A 21,058-nucleotide genomic window follows, 5' to 3' on the forward strand; every position below is an offset into this window, starting at 1 on the left:
TCAGAAAAGTGTTTTCATCATGATTGCTTTAAAATTGCATTAAACTCGGATGTGCCATACTACAACAAAGAGGATACTTTAAGCCGGATTACAAATTTCATTAAAACTACTTCATGACGGACCTTGTAATTCCTAAGGCAATTAAGACTTTTGAAGGATGCAGAAAAACAAGTTGTACTATGATCTGTTGTAAGATTTTAGTGTTTATCAACAAAAGGGGAGGAGGTACTAGATGGCCATTATATTGTTGCAGCAATTGCTGAAACTACTCTTACTCTGCCACCAAAACCCTCTGTACACAATCTGTCTGCAATTCTTATTTCATGGCTCTTACATCAGTCCCGAAAAGAAAATCCCAAAACTCAATCTATGTACTGTTGAAGCTAAATCACTCAAAAATTTATGTAACTGCCTTCTTTTCATTCTGTTACCTCTCATTTCATATAGTTCTAGAAAACATGCAAGGGAGTTGCATATGGCATTAATCTGTTAGAAAATGGTGGCCTTTTCTATAAAATACAGCCAAAGATGTGTGTTCAGTTGTGGTCATTATTAGGGCGATCACGTTGTTTTCATTCATTCATTCAGGATTTGCTGGAGGATGTCAGTTTCTGCAGCAGCTGGCTTGACCTGGGGGAGGAGTGGGGAGCAAATTCCTTCTGGTGCATACAGATTACAGGATGTATTTCTTGGTGCTTCTGTACATACATATACCGCTGCACTACATCCTACTCTGCCTCACCATCAAGTGGTCTGAAAACAAGGGCCTTAGCAACATGCTAATTACAGGTCAGAAATATTAAAACAAAAACACCAAAACTGCAGTCTATCCTAACACAACACTTTCTCCAAGTCTAAGACCTTCATTAAGAAAACTCCATTTAAAAAATTCCACATACCACATAAACACTGTACAGAGCTCCAGTGTTTCCCTTCCAAGCAGAGATTTTTCCACTCGGTATGATGGGTTCTCTTCACAATGCAGCAGCAGCATCTGTAGCCCTAGCTTGGTATCTAATAATATGAGCTACTTCACTCTCCCTTATGAGCCTTACATCTCTGTCGTGGCTAATCTTTTTTTTTCTCCCCCAGGACTCAACTAGATCATGCACTGTGTCCCTCGATATAAACCAAGCTACACCAAAACACAAAACATTAAGGGAAGCCCACAGCATCCACCAGCTCACCATTACCTTTGACACCTAACAAAAAAGAAACTTGAGATCCTTTAACAGCTCGACACAACTGTTAAGTGTACTTTAAAAATGGAAGGAAAAAAAGTAAGCACACTCCACAAATAGGTCCTTAGAAATTTACCATCAAAGTCTTGAGCTGGGCATAAATTGTTTCCAGTGCAGTACTTGCCCTGATGCATATGACTATATAAAGTAGAGAAAAGAGGGAGACCGAAAAAAAAAAAAAAAACAAACCAAACACGATACACTTCAGTTGCACATCCAAAACTGTCCCCTCTACACACCCAACAGGATATCCTTACATCATAAGCAATGCCACCACCCCTCCAAAACGAGAGGAAAAAAAAAAAATCCCAGTAGGCACAGATACGTTATGGGAACTTCGTAGGAAAGCACAAAGAGGCAGTAGAGATTACAACCACCACCTTATCGGCTGCCGGAGAGTTTGTGTGCGTGTTTCTTTTAAGTGTTTCTCGCCCAGCTCCTCCTTCCCCCGCTACAAACAGCAAACACCTGAGTGAGCTAATCAGCTCTTAAACTGAAAAACCTTTCGATGCAGGCGAGTGATAGATAAAACCTGAGGGGCAGCAGGAGGGTCAAATAAAAGTTGCTTTGCAGTTCGCTCCTCCAAGCGCCGCAGCGACCGCCGGGAAGTGAGATTCCCAAAGCCACTTTCACACCTTCGCTAATGCACTAGCAAAGAGAAGCCCGGAGAGGCTGAAGTTTCCACGGAGGGCACCGTCGGGGAGACGCAACCCGGGAGGACGGAAGGGTTGGGCCCGCTACCTCTGCACACGGGCGAGCCGGGGCTCCGTCTCTCAGGTGAGTTGCTCCTCCGGTGGCTCTCGGGGGACCGTCTCGGGCGGCCCTTGGCCCGCGGCGCCTGCTCGGTCGGGGCCGCGGCCGGCGGCGGCGTCGGGCTGGGCGGGCTGGGGCCGCGGGCCGCACCGGGCCCCGGGAGGCTGCCCAGCGAGGCGGAGGCGGAGGCGGCAGCGGCGGTAGCGGGCGGGCGCGTGGGACTGTGCTGGCTGCCCCGCAGGAGCTGGTAGGGCACCGTGGCGCGGATGGGCTGCAGCAGCCGGCCGGCTCCCGCAGCTGGGGCGCAGCCCACGCCGCCGCCGCCCGCACCGTTCCCGCTCCCGGCGACTGGGGCGGCGGGCGGGGAACCCGCGGCGCTGCGCCGCATCCTCTGCGGCGGGGGATGAGGGGTCTGAGAGGAACTGGAGGAGGAGGAGGAGGAGGCAGCAGTGGACATGGTGGCTCCGCGGGCCCTAGACGCCGGCCGACACGGAGACGCGGAGCGGGAGGCGCGCGAGCGTGTGGGAGCCGGCGCGATAGTGCGTGCGAGTGTGTAAGGGGGAGGGGCGCGGGTATCGGGGAGGGGAGGAGTCTCTCGGCTCCCCCTTCCCAACCCTCACCCCCACAGCCTCGGCGAGGGGGGAGGGGAAGGCTGCGAAAACAAACGTCCAACGGCCCCAACCGCCCGGCCGAGCTCGGTGCGGCGGTCACGGCCGGGGCCGCGAGGAGCCCGGAGCCGCCACTCCGGGCATCGCGCTGACAGGGGAGAAGGGCAACCGCCCGGATCCGGCAGCCTCCCGGGGCTGCACGCGTGGGAGAGCCCGGCAGCTGCAAGGAGGGCCGGGACCTCTGCCTCTGGGGACCAGGGTAGGGGGGAAAGGGCCTCGAGATGCCTGGCTCTGCGCTGAGCCCGCTCCACCGCAAACACCGCCACCTCCGTCTCTGCCTGTTCTTCACTCCAAATGGCAACTACTCCCCCCACCCGTACCCCGCCCCCGGCACCGCCTCCCGGCTTTCGGGACCGGCAGCTGCCGCAACGAGCATTCCCATTGGCTCCGCCGCTCTCCGCCTGGATTCGAGTGATTGGCTTCTGCCTGGGAGTGAGAGGAGCAACTGCCAATGAAAGTGGGCCTCCTACTTTGGAGGCGGGATATGAGGGGGTGGGGGAGTGAGGAGGGGGCCATGCGCCCAAGAATGGGCGTGAGAGTTGACAGCCTTTGAGGTGAGAGCGAGACTTCGATTGGGCTGTCCTAGGAGAGTAGGTCCATGTGTATTCTGCGCGTGTCCCGAAACCCACAGACACGCGCAAGCCGGGGAAGCAGGTTGTGAGGGCTCCACTCTCCAGGGCTGATTGCACAACTTGACTGAGACAAAAGATATTGAAGGCAAACTTGACTTTGCAAGTACACCTGTTCTGGTGGGATCTTTCAGAGTTGGAACCAGAAAAATCTATCCCTTACCCTCTATTTCACTAATCTGAGTTTTCGTGAGGAGTAGACTAATCAAAAAAGAACTTAAGGCCATCAGAAGCCGTTTGTAGGAGCTGAATTGAACAATGGGTCTATACTTTGACAGCTATTCTCACGTTTGTAGTTACGCAGTAAAAAGAGATAATCAAATCTTGTGTTCCAAAACAATAACTCAGAATTGCAGGGGACGACAAGGAATTGTACCTCATTACACCATCAGTTAGACGTATCATTGGAGGGCACCCTGTTATCTTTCCCCAAAAGCAGATGACCCCGTGGGAGAAAAAAAAAAAAAAAACTTAACGTAACAGTCCACTGAGGTAAATTTAATTTATTCTGCAATGAAACTGAAGAGATGCAAAAATTTGGATGATTATCAGGAACCTAAGTTTGCCCCACAGTAAACCAAGGTTTTAAACCGTAAACAGGAACAATTAATTGAAAGGTCTACATCAGATACCCTCCATTAGTTTCCATGAGATAAAATAAGAGAAGTGGGAGGCCAGATTGGTCTGCTCTCGGTGTCTGCCCACACTGACACGCTTCCTCTGATTTCAGGCAATAAATGCAGAGTTCAGTTTCACTTAGAGGAGCCATCCCTCTCTGCTTCCTTGTGCCCTTAGACAAAAAGGCAGAGTAGGTTCTGTAAAAAGTGGATAAAACCCACTTCTATAATAATGCAGGAGTTGCATTCAGTACATCATCCCATTAAGACTAGTAATAGTTCCTCACTTTATTACATGCTAGAGTAACAGCTAACATGTATTGAACACTTCATGTGCCAGCCACTGTTCTAAGACATATTCTGTGTTAACTCATTCAGTCCTCCTATATATTCAAATAAATGTATTTACTCTCCAGAATACATGAATATTTTAATTACAAATATAGTAAAAACTTTACTCTTAGATTTGGTATAATTGACCTATTGTATTTTTTTCCATCTGAAATGAAAGATTTCATCAGTAATGAGGAAATTGCATTCCTTCATGAGGAACAAGAATGATAAATAGCTTCTTTCCGACTTTCAGAATATCAAGAACAGAAATTGATAGATTTAAAATTCGTTAAGTTTTTTAAAATGCTGGCAAATTTCTAAATTGTTGGTTTGATTACATCATGGTTTCATTTTAGATATGTTATCTCTGGCCACTCCTATATATAAGTATGAAACAACCTCAGCACATTAGATGACAATAATTCTAAATTTATACCAAGCCACAGTAACAATGATCAATACTTGATTTGGATCTAAAACAACATACCTAGCCATATTTTCAAGGCTTTCTGTGTTTGTTCAAATGTACAATAGCCAACTTAAATCAGACACCTAAAACAAGTCTAAATGACGCACACAGTGAACCAGTATGATCTTAAGATACTATTTTCAGTTACTGATAAGTCATCATGATCTATTTGGATGTTCAATCACCTTCTCTTTGCTAAAGATATCTTGGTTGTCTCTTAAACCTTTGTTCTCAGGAAATAAATACTGATCTTCTTGTGTAAGGAATTCAGTCTCCAAACAAATCAAAGGTGGGCTAAAATGAACTAAACTCCATGTCTGCTTTCAAATGTCTATTTGTTGAGTTCTTAATATTTTATTCTTATTGAGGATGGAAATGGGCTCCAAGGGTGTAAATAGAAACATTAGGAAGACATGTTGCTCAGTAAATTGGAAATCCCTTAGAAGAAAGTGCGTTTTGCTGGACTAAAAGAGCATTGTTACCCAGCTATGTTGGCTATCGGATAGATAGGCCCAGTGCAAGTTATCTCTAATTGTCGAATATAAGTGTGAAAATCCCTGGAGACTCTATATAAATGTCACTAATGACCTCTTTCCTTTGTTGTTCTGCCTAAAAGAAGACAACATCGAAAGCATTTGGTGGCATGGAAAGTACCTTTGTTCTCAGTAGCCTGATGTCTTGGCTGTTTATGGGACAAGATTCTACCATGAGCTAATCTTACTTCTTAGTTCATATCTGGTAATACTATATTTTAGATAAATTAAAACTTGGACTCACTGACTATATATGATTAATATGCAGCCCCATGTTGGGGAAGAATGAGATACAGAACCAGTGGGCCTACAGAGCTACCAAAATCTCCCTCTTAAAGTTTCATCCAGGTTTGCCAGGCTGGGCATCTAGGGCCAATCTAAATCTAAGAGGCAGTCCAGGCTGTCAGTATTAGCAATGAGGTCATGGCTGAGAGAACACTAAACAGATCTGCACTGATGTTCATCTTAAGCTGATTAAACTCTCTTGTAGGTGGGTTCTTTATAGCAACAACAACAAAAAAGCCTTGCCTGCATTTTTGTCTCTGGTAGATGCTCATAGTAAAACTCCTTACTGCTTATGACAGCCTACGTGCTCCTTTACACTAGGTGTTCCCTCTGCCCAAGAAGTTTTTGCACCAGACACCCACATGACTTGCTTCCTCATTTCCTCCCAGTTTTTACTCCAATGTCATCACCTTGATGATTAAAGCTTTCTAAAAACTCTTCTTAAAATTGTAAGCACCCCCTAGGTGTTCTCTACTCTCTATCCTCCTTTTTTTTTCCAGAGCCCTATCACCATCCACCTATTGTATATTGTAATTTTCTGTTCTGTCCATGTAGAATATAAAAGCTATGAAGGTAAGGCTTTGTAGCTGTCTTATTACTGCTGAATCTCCACAACAATCCTTGGTACATGGTAGATGATATTTGCTCAGTGTTGTTGAAAGAGTAGCAGATTTTAACCAGGGTTGTCCCATGAACTAAAACTGTGCCTTTCATCAAAATGATAATATGTATTATATATGAGTATATGGTAATAACAGGTACATCTCCACTGCAAAGACATAGCCACAGAGTAGAAAAATGTTCCATGTGGCTCTTCTAAACCATACAGATATTTGCACTGGGGCTGGCATTCAAAAGGAAAGCATGTCTTGTATTAAGATCCTTATGCAGGCGAAGGGAAAAATATTAGTCCTAATGGCTCTTGGAGGCTCATCAGAGGCTGAAAATGGAAAATGAAATTGGTAATAGAGAAAAAGCAGTTGAAATTTGCAGAAAAAAATAACCAACTTAAATTGACAGAGGACAGTTGAGGAACATCAGTTAGAGAGTGACATCTGCTGATACCTATCTCTGTGAGGAACAGCTATTCTCAAGGGACCTGTGTAAAGGAACTGAAAAAATAATTAAGCAGAAAGGAACATTTCACATAAATAATAAATATTTGACTTTGTTTCTCTTCCCCAGCTTTATTAAAATGTAATTGACATATAAGATTGTGTGTTTAAGGTGTGTAATGTAATGATTTGATTTGATACAGGTATTTAGTGCAAAATGATTAACACAATAAGGGTATTTAATACATCCATCACCTCACGTAGTTACAAATTTTTTTATTATGAGAACTTCTAAAATCTATTCTGTTAGCAAGTTTCAAATACACAACATAATATCGTTAACTAGATTCACCATGCTATACATTATATCTCAAGAACTTACTCATCTTGTAGCTGGAAGTTTATACTTTTTGACTACCTGCACACATTTCCCTCACTCCCCAGCCCCCTGCCCTTGTCCTCTGTTTCTATGAGTTTTGATTTTTTAGATTCCACATAAAAGTGAGAACATATAGTATTTGTGTTTCCCCATCTGATTTATTTCACTTATCATAGTGCCCTCACAGTTCATCCATGTTGACACAAATGGCAGGGTTTCATTCTTTTTTATGGCTGAATAATATTTCATTGTGTGTATATATTGCATATTCTTTATCCATTCATCCATCGGTGAACCCTTAGGTTGTTTTCATGTCTTAGCTGTTGTAAATAATGCTGCAGTGCAGATGGGGGTTGCACGTATCTCTGAGATACTGATTTCATTTTTTCAGATACATACTCAGAAGTGGGATTGCTGGATCATATGATTGTTCTATTTTCAAGTTTTGGAGTTAACTCCATAATGTTTTCCGTATTCCATAGTGGAATTTACAGTCCCAGCAACAGTCTTTTTGATAAGGGCTATTCTAACATGCATGAGGTGATATCTCATTGTGGTTTTAATTTGCATTTCTCTGATTAGTGATGTTGAGCACCTTCTCCTATATCTGTTGGCCACTTTAATATCTTTGGAAAAAATACCTACTCATATCTTTTGCCCATTTTTAATTGGATTGTTTGGTTTTTTTGATATTGGGTATATGAATTGCTCATATTTTTTGGATATTAACCTCTTATCAAATAAGTGGTTTGCAAATATTTATCCTATTCTGTAGGTTGTCGTTTCATTTTTGTTGATTGTTTCTTTTGCTGTGCAAAAAGTTTTTTAGTTAGATGTAGTTCTGCTTGTTTATTTTTGCTTTTGTTGTTGTTCTTTTTACCATGTAAGTGTGTTAAGGGACTGTTAAGGTGCAATGAATTCAGCAGCAGTGCTTAACTAGAGATTTTTTTTTATTATTTCAAACTTTTTGTAGCCCACAATTTCTGGTGTCCTACTTGGCAATTTATTAAAAAGGTTCATATTAATATATCTAATGGGCCCATATGAGGATTTAACAGCAACAATATTAGCGTCAGGTCTTAGCAACTCCTCAAGTTACTTATTAAATGCCTTCTAAGTGCCAGACACTGCTGTATATACTCTGTAGGGGGTACCTTTCTCACACTTTAGTAAATTGTAGTCTACCAGAGGCAAGAAGATATGCCTACCAGTAAAGGTGAAAACCATGTCTAAACACATGAGTTCCATAGGAGAGATACAAATAAAGTAATATGGAAGGGATGGGAGAAAAATATCACTTTTGAGGAAAGGCTTCAGGAAGAAGAGTATGAGGAAGCCTGGGTCACTGGAATGCACAGGATGTGTTAGGAGATGACTGAGCAGTCTGCCTTGACTGATGGTTAATGGAAGCTAAGTCTTGGTCTGTGGATGACATGTCATGGAGGTTGCCAGGCAAGGCTTGCACTTTACTGAGTATGAAGGGAGGAGCTGTTGAAGATTCTTGAGTGGGTGGGGAGAGCATGAATGGAGCTGGGCTTTGTGAAGATTAATGCAAGAAGAGTTTATAACCTGGATGGAGGCTGCAAACGGGAAGATGATTCAGTGGACTTTGAGAATAATCCATATGAGTTTAGGTGATGAGAGTTAGGGGGATGATAGAGGACATGGAGAGAAGGAAAATGTGCAAGTGGTGCTCCTCCTCAGCTGATAGACCTTGAAAGTAGGTCAGACAACTCTGAAGCTTTGGGCTTGGATGCCTAAGAGGATAGTGGTGGCTTTAAAAGGAACAGGGAGCCAAAAGAAGGAGTAGGTTCAGGACAATATAATGTGTTCAGCTACAAATAAAAGAACCAGAGCATATTCAAGTGGAAACACTTTTTTCCCCTTCATTTTATTGAAATATAATTGATATATAGCTCTGTATAAATTTAAGGTGTATGGTATAAAGACTTGATTTACCTATAATATGAAATGATTTACCACAATAAGTTTAGTTAACATTTATCACCCCATATAGATACAAGGAAAAAAAAGAGAGAAAGTGTTTTGGAGTTTTTAAAGGGCAGTTTTTTTTAGTTGAATTGAAGTACAATCAGTAACAATGTGTCGGTTTCTGGCGTACAGCACAATGTCCTAGTCATGCATATACATACATATATTCATCTTCATATTCTTTTTCATTAAAGGTTATTACAAGATATTGAATATAGTTCCCTGTGCTATACAGAAGAAATTTGTGTTTATCTATTTTTATATAAAGTGGACAACATTTGCAAATCTCAAACTCCCAAATTTATCCCTTCCCACGCCCATTCCCCCAATAACCGTAGATTGTTTTCTATGTCTGTGACATTTGTTTTGTAGATGAGTTCATTAGTCTCCTCTTCTTTTTTCTTTTTTTCAGATTCCACCTATGAGTGATACCATATGATATTTTTCTTTCTCTTTCTGGCTTACTTCACTTAGAACGATGATCTCTAAGTCCATCCATGTTGCTGCAAATGACATTATTTTATTCTTTTTTATGGCTGAGTAGTATTCCATTGTATAAATATACCACAACTTCTTTATCCAGTCATCTGTCAATGGACATTTGGGTTGCTTCCTTGTCTTAGCTATTGTAAATAGTGCTGCTATGAATATTGGGGTGCATGTATCTTTTCAAATTAGAGTTCCTTTTGGATATATGCCCAGGAGTGGGATTGCTGGATCATATAGTAAGTCAATATTTAGTTTTTTGAGGACTCTCCATACTGTTTTCCATAATGGCTGCACCAAACTACATTCCCACCAGCAGTGTAGGGGTGTTCCCTTTTCTGCACAGCCTCTCCAGCATTTATTATTTGTGGACTTTTGAGTGATGGCCATTCTGACTGGTATGAGGTGATACCTCGTTGTAGTTCTGATTTGCATTTCTCTAATAACTAGTAATATTGAGAACTTTTCCATGTGCTTATTGGCCATTTATATGTCTTCACTGGAAAATTACTTCTGCCCATTTTTGGATTGGGTTGTTTGGGGGTTTTTTGGTTTTTGAGGGGTATTAAGTTGCATAAGCTGTTTATATATTCTGGAGATTAAACCTCTGTCAGTCACTTCATTTGCAAATATTTTCTCCTATTCCATTGGTTGTTGTTTTGTTTTACTTACAGTATCCTTTGCTGTTCAAAAGCTTAGAAGTTTAATTAGGTTCAAATTGTTAACTTTTGCTTTTATTTCTATTACTTGGGTAGACTGCCCTAGGAGAACATTGCTAAGATTTATGTCAGAGAATGTTTGCCAGTGTTTTTTTCTAGGAGGTTTATCATGTCTTGTCTTATATTTAAGTCTTTAAGCCATTTTGAGTTCATTTTTGTGTATGGTGTGAGGGAGTGTTCTAACTTCATTGATTTACATGCAGCTGTCCAGTTTTCCCAACACCACTTGCTGAAGAGACTGTCTTTTCTCTATTGTATATTCTTGTCTCCTTGGTCAAAGATTAATTGACCCTAGGTCTGTGCGTTTATTTCTGGGATCTCTATTCTGTTCCATTGATCCATGTCTCTTTTTGCCAGTACCATGCTGTTTTGATTACTGTAGCTGTGTAGTATTGTCTGAAGTCTGGGAGGGTTATGCCTCCAGCTGCTTTCTTTTTCTTCAGTATTGCTTTGGCAATTCTGGGTCTTTGAGATTCCATATAAATTTTAGGATTCTTTGTTCTAGTTCTGTGAAAAATGTACTGGGTAATTTGATAGGGATCACATTAAATCTGTAGATTGCCTTGGGCAGTATAGTTAAGGCAGTTTTTAAATGATAGTTGAGAAGAACAGAGGTATGAATTTGAGGGTTATCCATATACATATGGTAGGCACAAATGAAGGTGGCAAGGAAGGAAAGCACAGAAATAGAAAGAGGATGAAGGACAAAATTTTGAGAAATTATACATTAGCGGATGAGGAAAAGTAAACAGAAAAACCCAAAAACAAAAACCCAACACAAGAACAACCAAAGAAAATAAAACTAGAAAAGAAGGCAAAAGGGGAGCACTTCTTAATAAAACAGAGTTTGGCATCTTAGAAGATGTTTTGTGTATGCCCATGGGGTATCTTGCTCCTCACGTCCCGTTGTGTAAGACCTAATCCTCCCCCAACTCACAGAGGGTTTGGGCCTAACAGCTATGTTTGTATAAATTGACCTTGTTTTTCTGACTGTAGTTGGTTTGACCTGAGTTCGATAACTGACTGAAGCTGGACCAATCAAATTTTCTCCCCTGGGAATTTGGAATTAAGAAGTACAATGTTATTCTATTGAGGGCGTGAACCGGGTAAACCCAGAAACTTGTGCTTGGGTTGGCCATCTTCTGTCACAGACACAGAGAAGCAGAGGAAACGTGCCTCTGAAAGAAAAGAAGGAGGTGTCTTGCAGAAAATAGAAATGAGAACAGGTGACTCAGGAAAAAGAGAGACCAGAGTATGTTCATTTTTCCCTAGTAACTATTATGTCTTGTCTTTTTTTCTTCAATCTTCTAAAACCATCCCCAAGCCTGCCTACCCTTTACAACTCCAGTATATGCCTACCGTCAAATCTACAAATCTTCTGGCATTTAGACCTACCTCTTCTTCCTTTCTGTTACAAGTGATACATTATCTCCTCTCCTATCAATAGCCATTCCTCTACTTGTGATTTAAATTTCTCCCGCTTTTACCTTCTTAGGGACTTCATTTCTCCAATTATTTCCTTCCTCTGTATCATCAAATTCTTGATTATCTTCAATATGTATGAACATGCTCCACTCTAACATTTAAAAAACAAAGATTCTTACACTATCCCTTTCCACCTGCAGTCCTAATCTCTGATCCCTTCACAGCAACATTTCTTGAGAGAGATGTCTACAAGTTAACTCTGAGTTCCTATTCAATCTATTCAAATCTGCCTTCCACCGTAACCATGCCCATGAAAACTGCTAATCAGTGTTGTCAACAGCCTCCATATTGCCAGACCCAATGGATGTGCCTTGGATCTCATCCAACTCCAACTTTTAGCCATTTTTCAACACAGTTGGTCAGGCTCCACTTCTTGAAAGAAATCTCTTCTGTTGGTTGGCCTGGTTCTAATTCTCTAAACCACTGCTGTTCAGCGTCCTTCAGGGTTTTTCCTCCTCTAATCCCCTGGGCTCTCTCTGCTTTTCTTCTCTCTGAACTCACCTTCTTGGTAATCTCAGTCATTCCCATAGCTTTAAATACTCTAAAATGGTAGCAACTCCCAAATTAATCTCTTCAGCCCAGACAGTTCCTCCAGATTCTGTATTCAGTTATCCATCTGCCTGTATGACATGTCAGGTCTCTATGAATGTCTGAAATTAGTGTACCTGAAATAGAACTAAACTCTTAGTATCTATATCCCTGCTTCCCTCCCCTCCCTATTAAAAAGAAATTCTGTCTTTATTTTTTCCCACTTCAGTAAATGATACCACCGTCCACCTATTTATTCTAAACAAGACAACCAGGCAATAGTCTTGATTTCTCACTCTCCTTCCCTCCCCATCTCCAGCGCATCAGCCGGTCCTCTCACTTGCTCCTCATAAATAGATGTCTCGTCCCTCTGTATCTCTCCCATTTCCTCTGCTACTGCATTAATCCGAACTGCCGTCATCTCTTACCTGAGCTATTGCTATAGCTGCCAACTAGTCTTCTATCTTCTACTCTTGCTGCCCTTAATCTTTTTTCTGCTTACCAGTCAGGGCAAACCTGGAAATATATTGGTCCCTGTTATTTCCTGGTTAAATCAATTCAGTGTTTTCTGATGATTTTTTTTTATTGAAGTATAGTCAGTACATATGTGTCAATTTCTGGTGTACAGCATAATGTCCTAGTCATGCATAAACGTACATATATTTGTTTTCATATTCTTTCTGGTTATTTTGCAATGAAATCCAGATTCCTTTAAATGGCTTAAAAGACCTGGCCTGCTCTGGCTTCTGCCTCCTTCTCCAACCTAACCTTGCTCTATTCTCCCTTCACCTTGTAAGTTCCAGCTGCAGCAGCCCCCTTTCCTTTCCCCCAAAGCACCACTGCAGGGCCTTCTGTCAGGTGGAGCCTCAGCCTCCAACACTCCTTCCACAGCCCCAAACCTAAGTTCCCCCAAGTGGTTCCCTCACCCTCTTCAGGTCTCAGTTTAAATGCCATGCCTTCAGAGTATCCTTTCTGAGTCCTCACAGATCACTAATAAGCTATAGTCATGCATCATGAAGCCAGTTTGTTTCATCTGTAGTGCTCATTACAAGTTGTCAATACACGTTTGTTGACTTGCTTATGTAAGCCTTCCCCACTAGATGGTAAAGTCTCTAAGGGCAGGGACCTTGTCTCTTCTGATCATTTAACACTTAGCCAGTGCCTAGAATATAGCAGGTGCCGAATGATTATTTGTTAAAACTTTATTGGTTACTGACAGCTTCCTAGTTCCTGATTCTAATCCTTGTGCAGCCCTATTACACTTTCTGTGGGAGTTTCTGTGGTGTTATGTTACCTTGACCCTTATTATTTCAGTTACTTGAATAAGTTTCTGTTCTTATAATGAAATGATCACTAATTGATAAAGTTTTTAAAAGGATGTGGCGATCAGCAGTGTCAAATGCTGTTAGATTGGCAAGAAGTTTAGGGCCTAAGCAAAAATCATTAGATCTCATCACTGGTAATCTTCACGCCAATAGTGTCTATAAACGTGGCTTCGTGGAAACCAGGGTACAGTTGGGTTGATGAAAAGGGTGAGAAAATGAATGCAGCTAATGTAGAATTCTCTTCTTGAGAAATCTGACAGTAAAAATAAGGCATGAAGTAAACTGGGGTCTTGGGGTTCATCAGAGTCCAAGAAAGTATATGTTGCTTTAGTTGAGAAAGAATAGGGAAGAAACGTTTATTGATACGCCAATAGAAGCCAAAAAAGAAAAAAAAAATGAGCAAAGTTTGAATGAGGAGGAGGAAGATTAATAGATTTAGTTTCCAGGAGGCAGTAGAGGATTTGATCAAAGGGGATTTGAGCACAAGTTTGACAAAATGGGACAATGTTTCTCCCCCCCCCGCCCCATTACGGAGAAAAAGGAAAGTTAAGAGAGTGAAGGTAAAGAAAATCTTCATAAAGAGCAAAGGGAAGTTGGGCACAGCCATTTGAGGAGGTAGCAAAGTCATCTACAACTGGTTGTCAAGGGAAGGGTCAGAATCTCTGGAAAGACTTTCCGACCACACCTTCATCACTTTCCTCCACCTCCGTACTCAAGACTGTGGATGCTGTCCAGTGCCACTGCAGCAGAGACCCATGGCTGCTGAGGGCCGCAATGGTTGGTGGTAATGTGCCTTATTTCTTAGGTGGGATGGAACAGAAAGAAAGCCTGCACTGAGGAAAAGGGTAGTCAGAAGGGAATACAGGGGTTTGAAGAGCTCTGACATTATGAGGGAGTATGACCATGACACAGAACTGTTTTCCAAACATAGATCATCAGGCATACCTGGGTCCCTTGCTAAAAATACAGATTTCAGCTTCGTCCCTAGAGAGTCTAATTCAGCAGTTTTGAGAGTGGAAAGGATAGGACTGTATAATTTTTTATCAAGTTCCCCAGGTGATCTTTATGATTAGGCAAATTTAGGAAACAATGGATTAGAAATGAATAAAATTTCACCAGATTTAATTGTGGGCCCCAAATTATTTCCTCAATGTTTAGCCAAATACAAAGAGTTGTTGATTACTGACATCAATTCATGGAATTTACCCAAATAAAACAGTTTTCAAAGGCCTGGTATCTAATTCTCTGACTCCAGATAATCTACGGTGATACTGAAAATGTAAGACTAGTTTATGGGTGCTTCTTTATTATAGAGAAATTCACTGAGGAAAAGGTAAATGGAATGGGCCAGGTAACAGTTATTACCTATAATAGCAAGTCAGATATTTTAAAGCCTGTTGTGCTTCTAGTTTGCTTAGCTCCCAGATTAATAAGCTAAACATAAAATCTAAGACTGTAACTTGATCTCATCCATTCCTGACATTCTTAAAGGAGATCTTTAGCCCACTAGCAGCAGAGCCGCTGAGAGTAGATTCAGTTCCGTTTAAAATAATTTTTCCATTCACTCCCAGAAAGGATGATTTGTATTGATACACAACAATCAGGCCCCAGACCACTTTCTGGGAACACAGGGCCCCACTAATTTGTACCAGTTTTCCTCTATTCTAGTTGGCCCTGACCATCAGGTATAAATTAGTGCTAAATCAATATTAGCTGATACTTCCCTAGGTGTGGGAAGTGCCGAAACCCGATCATACGAGCAAACACAGCCCTTCGTGGCTACGTTTAAAAATAAGATGGTTATTGTTACACTGTATGGAGAAAGACTTTTTTTTTTTTTTTTAAATCTCATGCCACCTTAATTTGCATGAACTTGATATACTGATATCAATAGTCAGGATCAATTTTCAGTTGTTAGTTTCCCTCCCACCATTCACACTTCCTTCTTTCAGGGAGGCTTCTCCCTCCTTCCTGTGGCTTCCCACCTCCAGCCACGCCCTGTGCCCACACTGTTTTTCCTTTCTAGTACTACTTACTCATGGGCTTGCGTAGAGAAGCCAAAGCAGACTTAGTTTATACACCTGCTTTAATTGCTCACCTTGGGCAGAACACTGTTCTAAATAAACCTCAGTTTTGCCACCGCACCATTACTCAGCAAGGTCTTTATACAAGTGTCACTTAGTCACATAAAAATAAACAAGGCACTTCAACTTGTTATTGGGGCAGTTAAAGCCATCTTTCCTCCTTTCCTTCCTCAAGGGCCAATCTCACCTCACTTGTTAGAAAACTCTTCAGGAATTTTCCTTAAAGAAAATCTCAGAAAATCAGGCAGAGCAAAGTAATGTGAGTCAGGTCTAATCTACCTTTACTTTGGAAAGAATTAGTTCCTTGATTAATTTTCAATAACAAGGAATCTTGTCATTTTTCTGAATATTTCCAAGTCATAGTGGAGCTATGCATTCAACACACTGATAAGTATTAAAAAGATATATGTTCAGTATTTAACCATAGATGACAACAGAAACATTCAAAGTTCCAAAGAAATGGTGTGACTCCACATGGTCTTTTCTCTTCTATATTCTGAGTTGTACAGGAATTTCATAGTATTTTTAAAGCTCTTTCATAAATATGACCTTTCTCATATGCAACAATTGTATGAAGTAGTTATAACACATATACTATACCCACTTTACAGGTGAGAAAATGGAGGCCTGAAGCCTTGGTTGGGGTCACAGTTAGCACATAAGAGATTCAGAACTGAAAATCCGCTCTCCTGACCCCAGACCCACTGTTTTTCCCTCACTATAAAAACTGCCTTTATAGCAAGAGAGTCTGGGATATGATTGCTTGGTAATAGAGAAACACAGGTCTTTTCTGTCCTTGGTCTTTCAAGGACCCATGAGCTCACAGTGTATGCGAGAGAGGATACTTCCTGTCTGGGTATCCTTCCTCCAGGGTCCCATCTGTAGTAGGAGCCAGGGCCGCCTTCCCAGCTCCCAGAGCAGAGGGGAGCCTGGTTGTGTCTGTCTCTTGTCTTTTTTTCCTCTTTTTTTTTTTTTTTTTTGCCACATTGGCAGAAATGAGACCTAAAGGTCCCACCCCGTCCTATATGTTTGAGTTGTTTCACTAGCAGTTGAGGCTGGTTGGACAAGTTTGAGTCAAATTGTACTTTGCTCCATTGTTAATTGAGAAACTGTTTCAATAAAATATTCTTTTCTACAAAAAAAAAAAAAAAAAAAAAGCCCTGCATTCAGGGCAACCTGGTGATGCACCTTGACAGAAGGGCCTGCGTAAAGGTCTTCATTTGCTTTAAACATCCAGAGTTCCTGATAAGAAGACAGGGTGTGGTAATTATATATCTTGCTTTTGGCTTATCTTCTCCATATCCTCACCCTTACAGATGTCTTTCAAACACTGGTAATTACAGCTTTCAGAGCCGAAGCCTACAAACTCATAATCCACACAGATGACATAGTAAAATCGGCTGAAACACATAAGGCTGAAGAAAGTTTCAGTGCTACTGGACTCCCATTAAAAGAAAACTGCTTCCAGAAGAGGTAGCCTTTATTTCTATGTCACGGCTCCACTCTACTGCATAGATGTGTAATGGTTCCTTGTCGATCTGTGAGGGTGCAGATTAACTCATTGCCTCTAAATTTAATCAGTAACTTAAAAATAGATTGAAGTATGTGTGCAGGTGAAAACCGTATGATTAAAACCAAGAAGTCTGACATTGGAAAATGGATCCAAGTTAATGAAACCAACTTGAAACAATGGAAGAACTGCTTCTAAGCAAGATGAAGAATCAGTATCAGGAAATAAGCACAGAAAAGCAATTGTCCTTACCATGCTGGCCTATAAATGGAACCTGAGTTAACAACATCATAATTTCTTAAGAATTCAGCACATTTTTGCTAGATTGGCCACAAGATAATATATAAGGTATGATGGAATTTCCCACCAACTGTATCACGGGCCAGCCCAAGGGTAATGTATCCTGTATAACTTGAGGCCTCACAATTTAGGAGGGTCTGAGTGTTTAAAGAATTATGAAAGTAGCCTCTAGAAAAAGTGAAATGAACTAGTTTTACTTGGTTTGGAGAAGCAGTTTAGAGGACTCAGTAATGGTTTTTTGGTATATCTGGTGCCATAAATATTGATATGTGTGTATTTTTTAACTGTAGACAGAATGCAAGAAACTCTTACAGATTTGAGCAAGACAGGGTAAGCAAGAACTAGCATATGTTCAGCACCTACACTGGGTGGGGCACTCTATGTGCATGAGCTTATGGAATCTTCCAGAAGCCCTGCAATGACATCCTCATAGAAACTGAAAATAAGAGAGAGTAATAAAGTCAAAGTCAAAGGTCAAACTCTTGTATCTGATATTTGGTCCTAAGGTCTGTTTACCTACAAAGGCTGTGCTCCTGACACCAGGTCTCTATGACACTACAATGGGTAGGGTTATGGAACCTTCTTCCCTCATTAATTTTGAGATAGTTTCTAGAAACATATCTGGGGCAGTGATATATTCTTATCTAGAAGTAGGAAAATGGACTAAACACCTCTGAGGTTGCCCTCAGCCCTAAAAATCAAGATTTAGTCCAAAGCTTTTTACTGGGCACATTATTATTTTTTAATCATTAAAGATGTGAGATCTATAGCATGAGTAAGACTTTAGGAGTTTATATTTAAAGTTTTCTCTACCAACTTACGTATCCAATAATAAGGAACTAGTCCAGTAATTAGAATATAACCATATAATGGAAATCTATGTTAGAATCACGTGGAGGAAATTTTAATGATATAAGAAAACGTTTTAATATACTGCTAAGTGAATTTTTTAAAAATAAGAAAAACCAAACCAAGCTATAGAGTATGTTTCAAATTGAATTTACCTATACCTTTACATATGCAGGGATAAAAGCAACTGGGAGAATGTATCCCAAAATAGTCAGTGGTTCCTTGTGGGCACTGGCAAAACTGGGGGCTTTTATTTTCTTATCTGGGCTTCTCTACATTTTTCTAAAATAAGTAAGTCTTACATATATTACCGGAAAGAATGCTTTATACACCCACAAACACTACACCATTTTCTGTAAAAGTTTTAAAGTTTAGAAATAAAATAACAGTATATTATGAATGCAATTGTGTATAGGTTAAGGGAAACTTTTAAAATAACATTGAGCCCTTGGTGGCAGCAAACTGTACCCATCACTGCAAATAAAATTGGTCCCTTAGGTAATTTCTTATTATGCTAAAATTCTTATATATAACTACCAGAGTTCTTTTAGTCCCCTGCCTAAAACCCTCTACTCAAAAGGCACTCAGAAAACACACAGCACTATATCATTATTTTTATGGCTGAGTAGTATTCCATTGTGTGTGTGTGTGTGTGTGTTTGTATGTGTGTATACACTTGCAGCAACAGGGATGGACCTAGAGATTATCATACCAAGTGAATTCAGTCAGACAGGGAAAGACAGGTATCATATGATATCACTTATGTGTGAAATCTGAAAAAAAAAAAAAAACGCAGATAAATTTATTTACAAAACAGAAAGACTCACAGACATAGAAAACAAACTTACGGTTACTGAGGTAGAATGGGGAGGGAGGGATAAATTGGGAGTTTGGGATTGGCAGGTAACAAACTACTATGTAAAGTATAGATAAACAACAAGGTCCTACTGTATAGCACAGGGAACCATATTCAATGGCTTCTTGTAACCCGTAATGAATAAGAATGTAAATATATATATAATATGTATATATATAACTGAATCACTCTGCTGTACATCTGAAACTAATGCAATATTATAAATCAACTATACTTCAGATTAAAAAAAAAATAGGAAAAACACACACATAGCTAAGCATATAGTACTGTGTGTGTAAAATGGAGATAATAATTACACCTAGCTCACAGAATCCTCAAAAGAGTTAAATAAAATAACACTTTCTAAAGCTACTCGCTCAGTGCCTGGCACGTACTATGCACTCTGTAAGTGTTGGCTATCTTGGTCATTATGGTCTTCTGATAAGAATTCTACAGAGGAAGATGGTTGTTGATCTAAAAAGTTCACATCAGTCACTTGGCACACTTTGTTTAAAAATAGCCTTACAATTAATGTAGGTGGTGTCCAAAGGAATCTCTGGTGCATTGTAATTATGTAGTGTATTTCATTCACCACACTTATCAAAGTTTTAATGAGTAATGAAAACAGGAAATGAAGCCATGAGATACTTTCATTTTTCTTTACTCATTTTTCTTATGTTTATATTACAAAAAATGATTGAAATATGAAGAAAATATTAGCACTTTATAACTACACTGTTACTTGAGTCTGCATTTAAAATTTATATTTGTGATTAAAAACAGCTTAGAAGTTAGATACATCCTATGCTATGTAATACAAACAGAGACATCCAAAATCCTTTTTTGAAAGTGTCATCGTCCATTTGGAGACTATCTTAATTAGTTCAGGCTGCTGTAACAAAAATACCATAGGCTAGGTTGCTTAAACCACAAACATTCGTCGCAATTCTGGAGGCAAGGAAGTCCAAGATCAAGGTTTCAAAGATTTGGTGCCTTGGTGAGGCTCTGCTTCCTAGATTACAGAGAGCCAGCCATCTTCTCACTGTGTCCTCACAGTGTGAAAGGGCCTACCTGTCTGGGGTCCCTTTTATAAGGGCCCTAGGTCCATTCTTGAGAGCTTCACTCCTGTGACCTAATCCCCTCCCAAAGGCCCTATCTCCTCAAACCATCACACTGGGGGTTAGGTTTTCAGCATGTGAATTTTGCCAGGACACAAACATTGTCTATAGCAGAGACACACATACTTATTTAAATGTATTTTAATCATCTACATTAGGTAAAATTGGAATGTTTAAATGTCCCACATTTTTTAAAGGAAATGGTTCCAGCAGGAGTCACATTTCTAGATGAAGACACATTCACCCAATGATTTCAAATGATTGGGTCTGGCATCACATTTCAAGACCAGGAATAAGAACCTCAGCCATCTACTAAGTGAAAGATGGCTACAATTCATAAGAAATGACTCAAAACTATGAGTGGGATTTTAAACAATTAGAATTGTTTGTCTCCCACTTGGATTGAATCCAGAAATATTGATTTAGAGGAACAAAAAAATCCAGATGATTTGGAGGCAAATGTTTCTGTTAGTTGGAGAATCAGGATGTCTTTTGCCAAATGCACCCATTTCCAAAATGCAGTTGAGGACTGTACCACACTATCAAGCCTGCCCCTTTCTATCTCAGCACTCACCCTCTGGCCATCTCCTCCAGATCCCTTTGTAGGAGTCCCTGAAGGACCATTGCTAATTCATGCCTTCTCTGGAGTCCACTTCCTCTTGGTTATTGAGGCTTTTCCACCTCTTCAGAGAAAGTGTGCCCTAAGTGATATGCGTACATCTCTACTCAGCCTCATCTAGGTTGTTTTATAGCTCATGGGTTTATCTGTGGCCCCAGGGAGCAGGGTAATGGGGAGGAGGGGGCTCAAAAGACCATCACCCTTCAGTACAAAGCTGGGTAAACC

The 21,058-nt window shown here is 40.6% G+C and overlaps 1 protein-coding gene and 1 long non-coding RNA gene across 8 annotated transcripts in view; one reads left to right on the plus strand and one right to left on the minus strand.

The window, feature by feature from the left end:
• Positions 1 to 2,596, minus strand: part of GLCCI1 (glucocorticoid induced 1) — an 84,752-nt gene extending 82,156 nt beyond the window's left edge. For all 3 annotated transcript variants that reach the window (XM_064487547.1, XM_010979619.3, XM_064487548.1), the window contains exon 1: positions 1,983 to 2,596. In XM_064487547.1, the coding sequence (XP_064343617.1) occupies positions 1,983 to 2,451 (469 nt within the window). In that variant the 5' untranslated portion in view covers positions 2,452 to 2,596. The remainder of the gene's footprint in view (positions 1 to 1,982) is intronic.
• The window catches only part of LOC105088706 (uncharacterized), a 149,582-nt gene continuing 130,014 nt past the window's right edge, over positions 1,491 to 21,058 (plus strand). For all 5 annotated transcript variants that reach the window (XR_010381677.1, XR_010381676.1, XR_004137780.2 and 2 more), the window contains exon 1: positions 1,491 to 2,018. This is a non-coding gene — a long non-coding RNA (uncharacterized LOC105088706). The remainder of the gene's footprint in view (positions 2,019 to 21,058) is intronic.

Source organism: Camelus dromedarius, chromosome 7 (genome assembly GCF_036321535.1).
Source record: "Camelus dromedarius isolate mCamDro1 chromosome 7, mCamDro1.pat, whole genome shotgun sequence".
Taxonomy (NCBI): domain Eukaryota; kingdom Metazoa; phylum Chordata; class Mammalia; order Artiodactyla; family Camelidae; genus Camelus; species Camelus dromedarius.